The sequence below is a fragment of the Pseudopodoces humilis genome, chromosome 5 (assembly GCF_049639895.1).
Source record: "Pseudopodoces humilis isolate 2021_Gansu_Grassland_sample_001 chromosome 5, ASM4963989v1, whole genome shotgun sequence".
Taxonomy (NCBI): Eukaryota; Metazoa; Chordata; class Aves; order Passeriformes; family Paridae; genus Pseudopodoces; species Pseudopodoces humilis.
Window position 1 is genome coordinate 7,140,104 of NC_142204.1, and position 15,553 is coordinate 7,155,656.

The following is a 15,553-nucleotide window of genomic DNA, read 5'->3' on the forward strand; positions in this document are numbered from 1 at the left end:
CAAAATGTGCAAACAACGGAGAAAGTATTTAAATATTTGAAGTATTTAAAATTTAATTTTAAAAAAATTAAATTTAAAATTAAGTTTAAATTAATTAAAATAATTTAAATAAAAATGAATTTTAAAAAAGAATACATTTTTATTTTCCTGCTTCTTACATTTCAGCATGATAGCAGTATTGGAGTTTCCTGGTTCTTTTCAGCAAACTCCACGTGAAGTGCCTCACCCTCGGTAAGAGCAGCCAGCCTGTCACAGCCTCATCCCTTCGGCGGCCGTGCTGATGCAATCACACGGGCAGTGACCTTTTCAGCTCAAATCGAGTGTGTCTTGGCAGGGCAGCGCTGGATTCTTGTTCTCTGCCCCCCACTGGGACAAAATCACCATCTTTATTTTCAGCATTTAGGCCGAAAAGGGCTGGGTAGAACCCTTTGTCTCCGGGTGACTTCCACCCTGTCGCGAAGGTATTTCCGATGATCATCCCAACCAGGCACCGTGCAGCAGGTTTCTGGACCATGCTTTCCTACAGGTCTAGTGCACACACTAGTGCACTGCTTATAGTTAACATCCTGATTGTGATTAATTAGAATCATTAATTAAAAATTAACGAGAAAAGTGAACCAGTGGCAGGGAAGAGGAAGGAGGGCTGCACAGCAGGATAGCCCGTGACAACTCAGGGCACGGCAGCCCCTCAGCCGCCCTTGAGGCGCCTCCCATGTTGGAAATGACGAATTATGTAATTTAGAACCAGGGAGCATTAATCTGATAAAAATGTATAAATAAGTGAGAAAGCTTTTTTATCAGCTTCTGTGTGGAGGCCGAAATTTTGTCGGGCACGCACAGAAGGATCCTGGGCAAGGATAAAGTAATGCCTGACTAAAAGACGACGTTTATTCCTCCGACGATTTCGAGACGGTTTGGTAAGACCGCGGCTCGCGCCGGAAGTCACGTGAGCCGCGCGCTGCACACACCCCCCCCCCCCCGCGGCCCCGCCCCGCTGCCCCCGCCGGGCGCACGCGCGGTCCGGGCGGGCCCGAGACGGCGGCGGACGCGGTGTCCCCGGTCTGGGCCCAGCGAGCCCCGTCTCCCTGCGGACACACAGGGGGCGGCCGGGCCCGGCGGCATCGGGGATTGCGGAGCCACAGTGGGGGATGCTGAGCGCGCCCCGGGGCCGTGCAGCCTGCGAGGGGGCCCCGCCTCCCGCCCGCCTCAGCGTCGGCCCCATAGCGCAGCGCGGAGAGAAGCTCCCGCCCGAGCGAGTGAGTCCCGCGGGTCCCACACGCGGGGGGCGCGAGGGGTGACCGGAGACGAGCGGTACCCGCGTACGGGGGTGCGGGGTGGGGACGGAGGGAGCTGCGCGGCGGCGGGGTTTTGGGGGGACCGCAGCGGTACAAATTCATAGAGTTCGGAACGCGCGGATGGGTGTATGGGGTGTGCGGGGAACGCGCGGTGTCCCCGGGACGGAGCCGGGAGTCAAAGCGGAACGACAGCTCCGCGGGGACGGCGGCGTGGGGTCGCCTCGGCGGCATCCGGCTTCCGCTTCCTCCCGCCGGGACCCGCAGCGACGCCGCCGGGGCCCGGCACCCGGCTCCGCTCCCTCCAGCGCGGCGGCGGCTCCGGCCTCTCGGTATTCAGGTGATGCTGCAAACCTCCAGCTAAGCCTCGCTTGGGAACGGCTGCGTTAAGTAGGGCAGAGAAACTCCTGGGCGGATCTCCGTAGATCGGCAAAGTATCTGGGTTATTTTTAAACAAGAGGAGGTTGTTAATCGAACAAGAGTTAGACTGGATATCAGGGAAAGGTTCTTCCCCCAGAGGGTGTCGGGCACTGAACAGGCTTCCCTAGGGGATGGTCACGGCCACGAGGCTGCCAGAGCTCCAGGAGTGTTTGGACAGCGCTCGCAGGGATGCACAGGGTGGGATTGTTGGGGTGTCTGTGCAGGGCCAGGAGTTGGACTGGATGATCCCTGTGGGTCCCTTCCAACTGAGGATATTCTGTGATTCTTTGATATGTTTCTCAAAATACTTCTATCTCAGCTTGTTCAGAACATGTGCTCCTAAAACTTGGTGAAGTTTGTGAGCACCAACCTGATGTAGGTTTGTGTTGGTTCTTGTTTCACGGGGATAGGCTGCATTTCAGGTTCTTCGTTAGATTCATGTTAGATTAATGTATTTTAGATCCTCTACAGTACTCTTGAAGTGAAATTGTGTAAACATAGGTGGGTGCAGGGAACCTGGAGCCCAGGTTGACAAGGTTATCCCTCTTCTGGTGTGGGACAGATTTATTTAATGTGGTCTTTCAGTAACTCAAATATTTTATGTAATAATCAAACTAATAAATTTAAATAATTTTATAGTATATACATAATGTGAATATATGCACAAAAATATACAGAATACTTCTATTTATTATAAATTAAAGTTAAAATGTACTATATAATACATTCTATATTAAAAGAAAGTATTGAAACAAAAATTTAAATAAAATTACTTCAAAATAACTTCTTTTTTAGCTTTTCAATGGATTAGATTGAAATAGTCTCCCAGGGATCAAGCAAGGATGTCTACTTTTAGGACAGTGTGGATTAGGGCATTTAGATATGTATACACAGGCCAGTCTTTGTCCCTCTACTTCTAGAAGCTCTAGTAACTTGACTTTATTTGTTATGTGTGTCAGACAAAATTCAGGACATGGATGTGTGATCTCCCAAGACTGCTGACCGTTTGATTTATTGTTCTATAACATTTCAACATATAAACAAGATATCATGTAACAATGTACTGTTACAATTTCTGGCTTTGAAATTCAGCTATTTGTGCATTTTTTTTTCTTTTTTTCTGGGCAGTTCTTAATCACAAACCAAAGATTGTTTTTGGAACAGTTTTAATTTTTGTGCTTGCTTAAGATTTAAATTGCAACAAAAATACATATTTCCTTTGGAAAGTTTTCATACTTAGTGAATATATCAGAAGATATAACCATTGTTAGTAAAAAACACTCTTTTTTCATGTAAAATTCCAGTAGTGTGATTGCTTGCCAGGTTTTTTAGACTGAATCCAGCTTTCTTTCTTTGGTTTTGTATACAGCTCATTAGTTGTACTTTAGTAAAATGGAACTCGGAACAGTTACAGACCTTCTTTCTGCAATGCTGATTTTGCTTTACATCACAGAGATAACCAGAAACTTGATGATTTGTCTGCTTACAGTAATTGCTCTAAAATCCATGGCATGTCTTGTGTATCCTTTGTAGGAAAGTTAATCTCATTTATTAATAATTTTTTTTCAAATTAGTAATGGCCTACCAATCCAACTTTAAAAGGGGAGCATTGTCTTCAGTCTTAACCAAGCTCTCTGATCAGTTAATTCAGTGAGTCCTCATTAGTATTTATTTTAGATGTGATAAAGCAACTTACTTTTTTCTTGCTGCTCACATGAGTATCCTGAGGTGGCAGTGTGGACTGGAATATTTTAACCACAGCTTTGGGGTTTTTGTAGCCCTTCAGAATGAGAATATATGTGTTATAGTTCTGAAAGGAATTTTCCAGGTGCTAATTTATCCCATAACCGAACTGTACATTTCTGTTGTTACTTTAATTTAAAATTGAGTATGGCTGATTACCACAGCTTTAATCTCAAGTGCCACTGATTGTTTTTGCCACAACATTTGGTTTTCAGTTGTCATTCCAGTCTTGACCTGCTTCTACATGAATTGCAATTCCTGTATTTTTGTTCTAAGAATACAAATTGAAGATCATTGCTACTTAGAATTTAATTTCTGTGCAATTCTTTCTAGGATTTTTTGTTTCTTCCACACAGGTGTAGAAAAATGGCAAAGAGAATTGCAGAGAAGGAGCTGACTGACCGAAACTGGGACCAAGAAGATGAAGCTGAGGAGGTAAATAAAATACACATTAGTTCCCCCACTACGCACCTCTGCAGGTAGTAGAGTAGCTCTTTACACTTGCTCTGTATCTTGTGCATAAAACCTACAGTAGAACTGGTTAAAAGTGTAGTAATTAAAGATAATTTTATAGAAGTGGATTCTTAAAAGTTATTTTTATAAAGCTTCCAGTCATGCAGACCATATAGCAAAGCAGCTTTTAAGAGTTAAAATTACATCAGTAGTTCTGGGGATAGGAACTTCATGTTTCTAGAGGGAAGCTTGTTAAAATGCTTTTGGAGTCTTCATATGTGTGATGGATATTTACTGAATTGACAGGAAAAGCAGATTTGATTTCTGATTATAAATGCCTCCAGTATTTTTTTTTTTTGAGGATCAGTAATTTTAGCTGAATGTCCCCACACAGCCAAAGGAATTAGGCAGATAGTTCAAGTGTATGTTTCATTTGATTGTAAAAAGAGATTTTCACCTTTAATGTCTCACATTTCCTATGGCTCATGTTTAAACAAACTGGTTTAGTTTTTTCTGACTAAAAGTATTCAATGCTTAGGTCTATAACTGTAAGAAAGAAAGCTGTCTCTCACAGGAATTTGAATATAAGAAAACTTAATTTCCTCATTTATTGCAGGGTAGTACTGAGCCATTAGCTGTCTTTGCTAGTGTTTGAACTACAGCAGACTGCTGGAGGTTGCCTTAGAGCCCACATCTCCATATATTTGCTCCAAACTGGATTACTGAGATTTCCTTCCGCAGAAAGAACATAGAGCTGTGTTTTAAAAAAACAAAGCAAAACTTAGATTATTTGTTGTAATAAAACAGAGATAGCACAAAGAGAAATGTAGTGCAGAGCCAGAAAGAGTTTTCCAAGTATCAGCTGACATTCAGGTGGCTAGCAAGCTAATGACAGTGCTGTATTTTTGGAGTGGGTTGGTTTTTAACTTCTTCCCTTGTTTTTTTGGTAGCAGTGTTAGAATTGTGTTCAAAACCTGATCCTGGCTGTCCCTTCATGTTGTGCTTTTCAAGTATTCCACTAATGATTCCATAACTTCCTCTTAAAGGTGGGAACATTCTCTGTGGCAAGTGAAGAGGTCCTGAAGAACAGAGCTATTAAAAAAGCAAAGCGCCGAAATGTTGGGTCAGAGGTAATGTAGTCACTTAACATGAATGCTGGAGTTTTACTCAGTTACAAAATACAACATCATGCTCAGGTTTTTACTTCCTTGGGCTGAATAAATTTATCATTTTGACTCAATGGCTTATATGTGCACATGAATTTTGGCTATACTGCTCCATGCTAAGAATAAGGCTAAAGCAAATAAAAGGGTAATAGTAGTTTGACTGGGTAAAGAGGGTGTTCGTGCATATTTTATGAAGTAAAAATAAAGAGTGTTTCAGACACAATGTCATTTGCAAATGGGTAAAACTGATTTTTTGCAGAGATGGAAGTATGGAAATGCAAAGTTATTAGTTATCCATACTGGAGGGCTGGGGGATGTCTCAGAAGCTGTATTAGTAAACACACAAATACTAAGCTGCTCTGAGAATGAAAAACATGTCTTTTGTGAAGAAGGCTGCTACTTCTTTTTTCTCCCTCCCTGTTAAGAGCTTTAGTGCCATCTACTCTTTGCAGTTAACAAATTGAAAATTGAAAGGAGGTTGGCCTTTGTTACAGGTTTAGTCCCTGTGAAAGCATCAACCCAGTCCAGCCAAACTGTTGTCCTTTCAGAAATCCTTGACAAATGCTTTGTTGTATATATATCTATTTCCCAGATATCCTTTGAACAGGACATGCATCATGTTAGAAATAGCCCTGGAGCTTTACCTGTTACACAGATTGCTTTAGGATCGGATGGGACTCAGCAGAGTTAGGAGCTAGACAGTCTTCTCCTATGCTTTTGATTTTCCACCTGTAGTCCAAGCACTGTAAATGAGGAAGCTCTCTTAGCCCACTAATGCCTTGAGTAGTGTTAGCCACAAATGTGGTAGAGGATACAGTTAAATAAAGGATTGTACTGAAAAGAGATGATGCAAGACAGATTACAACTTGAGCAGGACAGATTCAGGGGCAAATGGAATAGCAAAAGGGACCAAATGGGTTGTAGAAGTAGTCAGGAGACTGGGAGCAAGCTGTTAAGAGCTTGTAGAAGGGCTGGTGTACTTTAACCCCAGCTGACAACTAAGGACCATGCAGCCCCTCACTCTTCCTCCTAGTGGGATGAAGAGGAGAATCAGACAAAAGAATAAAACCCCTGCATTGAGGTAAGAGCAGTTTAATGATCGAAACAGAGTGATGATGATGACGATAAGGGAACCAACAAAAAGAGAAAGAAATAAATCCCAAGAAAGATCATTGATGCACAGGACAGTTGCTCACTACCCACTGACCTCACCTCATCCCCAAGCAGCAATTAGCTGCTCCCAGCCACCCCTCCTCTCCCAGTTTCTATGCTGGCCATGACATTCTGTGTTCAGGTCACTGTCCTGGCCATGCTCCCTCTCAGCTCCTTGTGTCCTGTTGCTGGCAGAGCACGAGACACTGAGAAATCCTTGATTGCAGTGAGCACTGCTCAGCGCTAACTAAAACATCCTTGTGTCACCAACATCCTTCTCACCCTGAATCCAAGCCACACCACTGTGCCAGCTACTAGGGAGAAAATTAACTTTATCCCAGCCAAAACCAGGACAACAGGCTGGACAAAGTCTAAAACACATAAGAAATGACATAACAGCTGAAGTTGTGTAAGAAACCTGTGAAATATCTATGAAAAGGTAAACTTGAAACTTACTGACGTTCCTGCATGGAGCAAGCAGAATGCTGCAGTGAAAAGACAGCAGTTTAACTGGAAAATCTAGAGAGAAAGGTGTGACTGATCAGATCAGAGAGAAGCACAATAAAAATGCCTACCTAGGAATAAGCAGAGGACTGGAAAAGATAGCACAAAAGGAAGCAAAGAGACCCATAACCATAAGGTCAGATACTGGAATACAGCCTAAAATTGACAAGCTTTGCCGTTTCTTCAATGGCAAAAGCAGATGAAACTCGGAAGCAGTTCTCCTCTGATGGTTTTCCAGGGATACTGAAAGTTCACTTCCAGTAGTAAAAGTTCATTACCTCCAAAGACTTAAAAGTTGCAGTGCTTTATTTGCATGTTAATCATACTTTGTCTTTTAGAATCATGTAAGAAATGATATAAAACAATACAGTTGCAAAGACAGTGATCAGAACTGGGTAATGAAAAGGTTGCAGAGATAAATATTTTGTGGTCAGGTACAATCTCTTTGCATCTTCCATCAGTCATACTGGAATTTTGGGGTAAATCACAAGAGGTTTCATAGGTGACTCCAGAGTGATGAGTGGATTAAAGTATTGGGCTCTTGATTGCCTTTGTAAATGCTAAAAGTTGTTGAAAATAAACCTGAAATTGCAAAATCCTATGTAATTATTTAAAGAAAACTAGATGCTGTGAATGTCTAATAGGTAGTCAAACACATCCACAGCTCCAAACATCTTCCATGTATCCACATCTTAGACCCAGTTTATTTTCATACCAAACATCTGAGTCTTTTAAAAACAGTAGCAGTGTGTGTCAAGAGGAAGCTGTTAATTTTGTTTGCATAGCTGACACAGTAATGCATGGAATTACATGCTGAACTAGGGAAAAATAAACCAAGAATATCAGGAATATTAAGTGGGAATAGGATTTGTGTGGAGAAGATGTATGTAACTGGTTATCTCTCTTTTTTTCTCTCCTCAGTCTGAAAGTGGAGGAGCTTTTAAAGGGTTCAAAGGCTTTATAGTGCCTTCTGGAAAAGGAGGAGGTGGCTTCAGTGGATTCGGGAATGGTGCAGGAATAAAGCCTTTGGAAGGGCTGTCTAATGGAAGCAGTAGTGTCTCTAGTACTCCTTCTTTCAGCAGTTTGAAGAGCACCTCTGAAACACAATCAGCATTTGGTAAGTTTTAAATAAGCATACATATTTATCAATACCTTCAGTCATAAAATCTGTAGGGTTATTTTAGTAATGAAAAAACAAATTTAGACCATCTTGTAGTTGTGTTTTAAGGTTTTGAGACTTTATATCTCTTTGTAAGATTTCTTAATATTTTAGAGTGCTGGAGGGACAAGTTTTCACATGCATGCAGTTTAAAGAGGTGGCAACTAAATTCATATTTCTAATACTGGAGGTAAAAGTTTTCTGGGCACAGATGGAAGGCACTGTCATAAGGCAGTCTGTAAAAGGTATAGAGCATCTGGTAACATGTCCCAGTTATTTGAATTTAAATAAAAAATATATGCTGCATAGCTAAAGTCTTCATCTTTTTCCTTTGTACATCTGATGCTTACTCAAAATTTATCTGTTACAGTTATACCTACATTTTTAAGACACTTGAAATACTTTGGCAAGTTGAGCTCTCATGCTTTGGAATTCCCTGAGGAATATTAATTCTGTCCCTTTCTGCTAGAGGTGCAGAAATGTAATCCTGCCAACACAGAATTTTGGAGTCACCATGCCATAGAATAGAAATGCTGGAATTTGAAGTTTAGAGTAACTTTGATTTTAGTGAGCTTAAATAAATTAAGGGAAACTGAAATATTCAATGAGAATTTTTCTATTTTGCTTCTTAGGGTTTTTTATACAGAAGTGCTCAAAAGCTTGTAAAATTATGGGCTAGTGCACTCAGGGTGGTGGCTTAAGGCACACATGGCAAGAGATAAATTTAGTATTTTGATTTAATAAGTGTTACAGCTTGCTAAAAGTTGTTAGATTTTTGTAAGATTTTGAAGGTTTTGGCAATATATAAGACGTAATTTTTTAAAGTTCTGTACAAGATGTCTTTGGAAATTTTTTTTTTATACACCAGTGTGCTCCATCTACTTTGTCTATTCTTAACTTACTTGTCTAAATGAAAACTTGGGTCTCCTCACTGGCATGGCAGTACCTGGGGCACAGTGTGGTGATCCAAAAGAAGGAGCTCAGCTGAATAACGATGAAGTGATTTGATTAAGAAATATTGAGCATGTTAGTTAGGCTTTTAAGTGACCTGTGCTTTCTGGAGAAAAAAGGGGTTCTAAGCCACATTCCTCACTAGGTCAGCAAAGCATCCATGTTGTTTTGTTGTGTTATTTTTTTAAACCAGAGCTTATAAACCAAACGAGTCAAGTTGGATATCAGCAAAAGGCTCTTCCCCTGGAGGGTGCTTGGGCACTGAACAGGCTTCCCAGGGAATGGTCACAGCCCCAAGGCTGCCAGAGCTCTGGGAGTATTTGGACAATGCTCACAGGCACAGGGTGGGATTGTTGGGATGTCCTGGGCAAGGCCAGGAGCTGGACTTGATGGTCCTGGTGGGTCCCTCCCAGCTCAGGGTATTCTATAATTTTGTGATTTTTCTTGTAACAGGATCCCCAACATCAAATGGTCCCACTGCTGCTGTGTTTGCTGAGAAGAAGGTTGTGAGCCCGCGAGCCAAAGGTGTCAGCCAGCCCTGCTCGTCTGGCAGTGCCTCGAGCGCGGCACACGGCTCCGGCACCTACCACAAACAGCTGGCTGCTCTCAACTGCTCCGTTCGTGACTGGATAGTGAAGCATGTTAACAGCAACCCCCTGTGTGACCTGACCCCCATCTTCAGAGACTATGAGCAGTATTTGGCGAGCATTGAGCAGCAGCATGGAGGCGGCAGTGACAGCGGCTCCGAGAACGAAAGCAGCAAGACCCCTGGCCCGCGGGCTGTTCCTGTGTTTGGGAGTTCAAAGCTCCAGCAAGGCTCCACATTTTTGTTTAACAACAAAACTGAGGATACCTCAGACAGAAAACCTGAAGCTGCATCAGAAAAAAGAGACCCATTGTTAGGAGCTACATCAACTGTCTCGTTTAATTTTGGCAAGAGTGTTGACAGTTCTGTTTTGGGTTCCCTTGGTTCAGGAACACTTAGTAGTTTCTCATTTTCTCCTGGGAATTCAGGTTTGTTTGGAAAAGATGCAAACCAGGCTAAGTCTGTCACTGCAGCATCCACCAGTTTATTAGAAGCTCAGACAGACAGTGGCAATAATGATGACAAAGGTAAATTCTGTGTATTTCTATTTGTAGTTATTTTAATGGTCAGCTCTTAGCGTATGTGACTTACAAATACTAAAAAAATATGCAGTATTAAGTTCATTGAGATGATGGCATGGTGTAGTGTCAGAGGAGGTTTAGGCTGGATATCAGGGAAAGGTTATTCCCCCAGAGGATGCTCAGGCACTGAACAGGCTACCCAGGGAATGTTCAAGGTCCCAAGGCTGCCAGAGCTTCAGGAGCATTTGAACAGCACTGTCAAGCACAGGGTGGGATTATTGGGGTGTTCTGGGTAGGGCCAGGAGTTGGACTGGATGATCCTGGTGGGTCCTTCCCAACTCGGGAAATTCTGTGTTCTGTGATCATACTTGAATGAATCTGAAAGTGCAGAGTTATACCCCTAACTGGGAGAACCCAGCCTTATTTAAGCAACAACAAAAGTATGTGCTTATCAAGACTTCCATACTTCTGTCAGATTTATTTATAATTTATTTATAATTTATGATATTATATATTATATCTAATATATAATATAATCCTTTATCTGAGGACAGGACTTAAATTGATGAAATTTAAAGCAGCTGGTATGTTCACCTTGGAGCCTGGACTTCTCAATCCCACTACTTTTCCTAGTAGGTTTTTCAAGCAATTCCTGGAGTAAAAAGTGTGGGATACGGAGCAATTTAGTCCATTTTACTTAGTCGATTGTAAGGTCAACAAAGTTACATAGTACCTGACAGCTTTACTCTGCTCTTTGCATGTGCTGATAGAAATCCCAGTAGCTGAGGGACTGGAAAGGCATAATCTGCTAGTCTCATCTGTTACTGTGCAGCTAATTCCCTTCCCCCAAATTAAACCTGGGTCTTGGAAAGTATTTATTGTGCTTTACTTGAACCCATTTGTGGAGCATACTCTTTGAAATGGGAAAGCTGTTCCTGTTCAAACAGAAGGTTTTGACTTACTAAGCTTTATATTGTTTGGTATGGATTGGGTATTTTCATCCCACTTAAACTGAAGGTGAGGATGAAGTTGCTTTAAGAGCTGAATGAAAAGCAAGTAACACTTTTTTTCTGTAGCTGAAGCTGCTGCAAAGTACACATGGACTGAAAGGTGTTCTGACTGTCCCTGACCGGCCACATGTGTCCATGTCAACCATGGTGGGCATAAGGAACTTTGAATATAGTGCCAAAATCTGTGCTCATGTTAACATATTAAAACTTTCTATTTAAAGGAGGGGAAGAGGAGGAAGAAGAGCCACCCAAAGTCATTGTTAATGAAATAAAAGAAGATGATGCTTTCTACTCGAAGAAGTAAGTGACTTTAACTTGGAAAATAAAATTAATACCTGCATATTGCTATTCTTCACCACTGCAGCACATAATTAATGACATGTTCTTGACTTCCTAATTAATAAAGCTTGTTAGGAATCCATACAGAATGTGAACTTGTAAAAAAAAAATTAATTACAGGCAGGGGTGTGTAAGGTCATACTAAAATTCTTCTGTATCTTGGACACAGCTCTAATAGTTTGTGTTGTATATCTGATCAGCTTTTTTACAAGTGAAGATGTTTCTGCCTACGGATTTTGTACAGTTAAATTTCAGGACCTTGGGCCCTTACCACAGAAATCATATACAGTACTGCTGGAAAATCCACCAGCTGGCTTTGCATAGCCTAAAATAAGACTCTTCAGTTGGAAAATGTTGATTATTATTATATAAAGGAGTGAACAAGTTGTGCTTTTAAGCTCAAAATGAAGCTAGCTCTACTAGAAGCAGTTTTTTAAAGCATGTTCAGTAGTCCAAATAATTGTATATCTGCTTGACACTCAGCACAGAATTTGTCCTGCTACAAAAAGCCATTAGTTTTATCCGAAAGAAGGTGTGTGTGCTACTTGATTAAAATGGCTTTAGGTTTATTAGAGCTTCATTTAAAAAATGTTTATAAATTGTACATTAAAGTCCTATTATAACTTCAGAATGATACAGCAGGTTCTTACGGTTTTCTAATTAGTGCTTTTTAAAAGTAGCCTACGTTTATTGCTCCTCACAGACCCTGAGTACAGGTTTCTGTGCCTTTTACTTTTCCCTGAAAGTAATACATTTATCATTTCAATACTAAAAGAAATAATTCACTTCCTCTTTGGTCTGCAAGTGCTGTCCGTTAGCACACGAAACAAGGTCAAGAATAATACTGATTTAGGTTACTCACAGCATGTTAAATCCTGATTACTGTTACTGCAAGTCAGATGGTCACATGCGTCTGGGAGATATCTTTGTATTTCATCTCTACATGGCTGCACAAACAAGGATTTGGTATTAATTTTTTTCTCCACAGGTGCAAACTGTTTTACAAAAAAGATAATGAATTTAAAGAAAAAGGTGTAGGAACATTACATTTAAAACCAGCAGGAAATGAAAAAACTCAACTCTTAGTACGAGCAGATACCAATTTAGGTAAGTACATTTATCCCAGTAACAAGTCTTGATGTCAAAATTCCTTGCTAAGCAGGATTTTTTAGTCTTTTTTACACAGCATTAACAGATAAAATTAGTGAAAACTTTCCTACTTTTTTTTTCCTAAATCATTTACAATACTGACAAGCACATGTACTGAGCATTACAAAAAAGAGCACATGATGCAGGGCATGAAGTAAAAGGTTATGGTGTGTGTTTGGGGATACAAAGTACCTGTTTTAACCTAGTTTGTCCAGGTTAACCTCTGTCTGTATCAAAATATTTTGCTTCTGCATGTGAACTGGTGGTCAGAATGAGTAACTTGGCATAAACTAAGCACTGTGAATGGATCCCTCATTTGCTGCTTCTCCCTTGTCCCCCTCCCTTTTTCCTGTGTGTCCCTACTATAACTTGATATTTGGGTTCCTCCATTTGAAAAAGGAGGATGCAGTATTTGTAGAGATTTTCTCATTTCTAATGAGGACAGAAATCTGACAACAATGGCCATGAACAGATGCTTAGGGAAGAAGAAGACAAACATACATGATGTTTGTGAATTGACTTCCTTTCAAACACCACCCTAAATCTCAATACTAACATTGTATTGCAGTAAAAGTAATTACTAATTGTAAATAAAAATTACTAATTGTAATTTTTTCCCCTCCTCAAATGCAGGAAATATACTGTTGAATGTTCTAATTCCACCTAAGATGCCATGTACAAGAACCGGAAAGAACAATGTTCTTATAGTTTGTGTTCCTAATCCACCAATCGATGAGAAGAATCCAGCTGTTCCTGTCACTATGCTAATAAGAGTGAAAACAAGTGAGGATGCAGATGAGTTGCACAAAATTTTACTGGAGAAAAAGGAGGCTTAAATAAGTTGCAGTCCGTAATTTGAGGAATTAATGCCAAACTGCTGCTGCTCTTTTTTTTCTTCCCTAACTTCACTTGAACATTTAATTCTTTACTCTGATATTAAGAACTGTACAGGAATTCTGGAAAAATGATGTGAGGAAAAGCTAAACTAGCTAATAAAAGCTTTAATAGAACACAAGTGTTGGACTGTGCTCCGTCATTTTCAGTATCTAAATGCAGAACCCTCTTCTGGATAAAGCACATGGATATAAATCCAAGCATATGTTTTTAGTACCAGTCAACCAAATGGACAGAAAACTGAGTACAAAAACATGGTACCAGAGCTTCCTCACAGACTGTAATATAATGCAACCACCTCCTGTTTTGGGAAGGGAGGATGTTCAAGTTTACCTGTTGCAGCTGTTTCTAGACTGCAGAACTTTAATTGGTCTGTTGTATTCTGGTGAGACTGACCTTTTAGACTCGGTGAAGTACTGCATCCCACCAGTGACGATCTCCATTGTGCTGGGTCTGTACCCTTGCAGACCCACGTGCTTTCAGGACTCAGAGACTGCAGATATTTAAAAGAGAATTTGCTTGTGTAGTCTTGTTGACAGTAGTGGTTCCTCCAGAGGAGCTGTCAGTTCTGTTCTTGCTGGAGCAGCAAGCGAATGATGTGCAATATAGTACAAGCAGACAACTGGAGGACTGTTTTATCTTGGGCACACTGGCATTCCCTGGCTTCTGACAGGTCAGAGGCAAAGGATTGCACTTCCACATGGTCCTTCCGAGGTGTTTGTCCCTAGTCCTGCAACCCAGCTGAGGCAGAGCTGGACGTAGTGCACTGGTCCTGCTGCTGGTACTTTGCTGAAGAGAGCTCTTCCCACCAACAAACTTCAGGACTTCTAAAGACCTTTCTGTTTCCTGTGGCCCTTGCCAGGAGACACATGCACAAGGGTGTGTGTCAGTACGTATTTTTCCATGTGGTAAAACCATTAAGTAAAGCAGCAGAGTGCAGCTTTGGCAGAAGCTTTCTGTTGCATGTGGGGGGCATGGGGTAATTTGTAAACATAGTTTTCATGCTGTGATAAAATTAATCAGGTGGCAATAATTTGGGGATCAGAACATTCATTCTGGTCTCGGTTTCCCTCTCAACTTTGTCAGACTGTGTTTGGTGGTTTAATCCTTTTATTTTTTTCAAATGTTTGCTGGAAACTCCTTCCCTAGTAACTTTTTCTACTTTGCTTCCAACTCTGGGATTTCTCCAAGAGCTTGATGTTAATATGAAACTTGAACTGCTCTCAGATGTGTTGCACTGACCAGCTCTGGCAAGATGGAACAAATGCTGTTTTGCCTCTGGCTAATGTGACACAGAGGAAAAACCCCTTTCCTTAAATATAGTCAGTGTGACACAATTCATACAGGGAACCTGGAAATCCAGCACAGTGGCATCCTGTGGGCAGGGAACAAGGAATAACACCATTTGATGAGGTGCAGCACATCTCACCTGTACCCCAGCTCTGGGGGGGAGCAAATAGCTGCCTCTAGGCCTAATTCACTGCACAATTCAGGTTATGGCCTTTTTTTCCCCCTCTTCATTAAAAGGAGGAAAATCTTGATTTTATCTATAGCCCTGTTTACCAAAGTTCGAAAACAAAGGCCTTTGCTTGCATTTCAGCCACGCTTAGTGTACAAGAATTGCATTTTGAATACTGGAGTGTGAAGAGAGCTTAGATGCCATTTGAGTTATTTGAAAAATAAACTGGTGCCTTTTGGGGTTTCTTTTTGCATCTGGCTAAGTACTTAAACCATTAAAAGTCAGTGACATTGCTTTCCTCAAAATAAGATACTTTTTTTGAAAAAAGTCTTGCTGCTACCTAAATTGGAGGCCCAAAGCTGACAGAGGATGTCTAAATGTGTATGAATGAAAAGCAGAACATTGCCTAAGAGTTTAGTCCAGGCTCTGGTTCAAGGGCTCAGTTAATTTTGCATTTGTCTTTTGACTAGTGTCTTAACCCTGTCTCTGTTCAGAAAGGTTTATAGACAGAGCTCTGGTTGTACATCCCATAAAGAACAGCTCTGTCTATAAAAGCTTGGCCTTGTCTTTGCTTACTTCCAAAAGCTCATGGATTTGGAACTGTTCCTTCATTCGTAGAAACGTGGACCAACACACTGAACTTAATTAATACTTCTTTCCTTATGCTTTGCCTCTGAAGAGGGCCCATTGTGGGGTTTTGCACACATGGATGTGGCCCCGTTCTGACAGTACATCTCTGGCCTGTTTCCAAACAG

The 15,553-nt window shown here is 41.1% G+C and overlaps 1 protein-coding gene across 2 annotated transcripts; it reads left to right on the forward strand.

Annotated features, from left to right (window-relative positions):
* The first annotated feature begins 1,010 nt into the window (after positions 1-1,010).
* On the forward strand, positions 1,011-13,460 carry NUP50 (nucleoporin 50). 2 transcript variants are annotated; one of them, XM_014256076.2, is made up of 8 exons: positions 1,011-1,256; positions 3,789-3,890; positions 4,955-5,038; positions 7,652-7,847; positions 9,294-9,953; positions 11,179-11,257; positions 12,285-12,403; positions 13,079-13,460. In XM_014256076.2, the coding sequence occupies exons 1-8, from the start codon at positions 1,149-1,151 to the stop codon at positions 13,279-13,281; spliced, it is 1,551 nt and encodes a 516-aa protein (XP_014111551.2). In that variant the 5' UTR covers positions 1,011-1,148; the 3' UTR covers positions 13,282-13,460. The 2 variants fall into 2 exon arrangements, with proteins under 2 accessions (XP_014111551.2, XP_005527050.1); XM_005526993.3 differs by having other exon boundaries at positions 1,020-1,256; positions 3,812-3,890.
* The last annotated feature ends 2,093 nt before the right edge of the window (positions 13,461-15,553 follow it).

What these genes read in the sequence shown, in the direction of transcription:
- NUP50 (XM_014256076.2), top strand. Translation starts at nt 1,149, where the DNA reads ATGCTGAGCGCGCCCCGGGGCCGTGCAGCCTGCGAGGGGGCCCCGCCT. An exon ending in AGAAGCTCCCGCCCGAGCGA is followed by an intron (nt 1,257 to 3,788) that starts GTGAGTCCCGCG and finishes AATTCTTTCTAG; the next exon opens with GATTTTTTGTTTCTTCCACA. An exon ending in GCCGAAATGTTGGGTCAGAG is followed by an intron (nt 5,039 to 7,651) that starts GTAATGTAGTCA and finishes TTCTCTCCTCAG; the next exon opens with TCTGAAAGTGGAGGAGCTTT.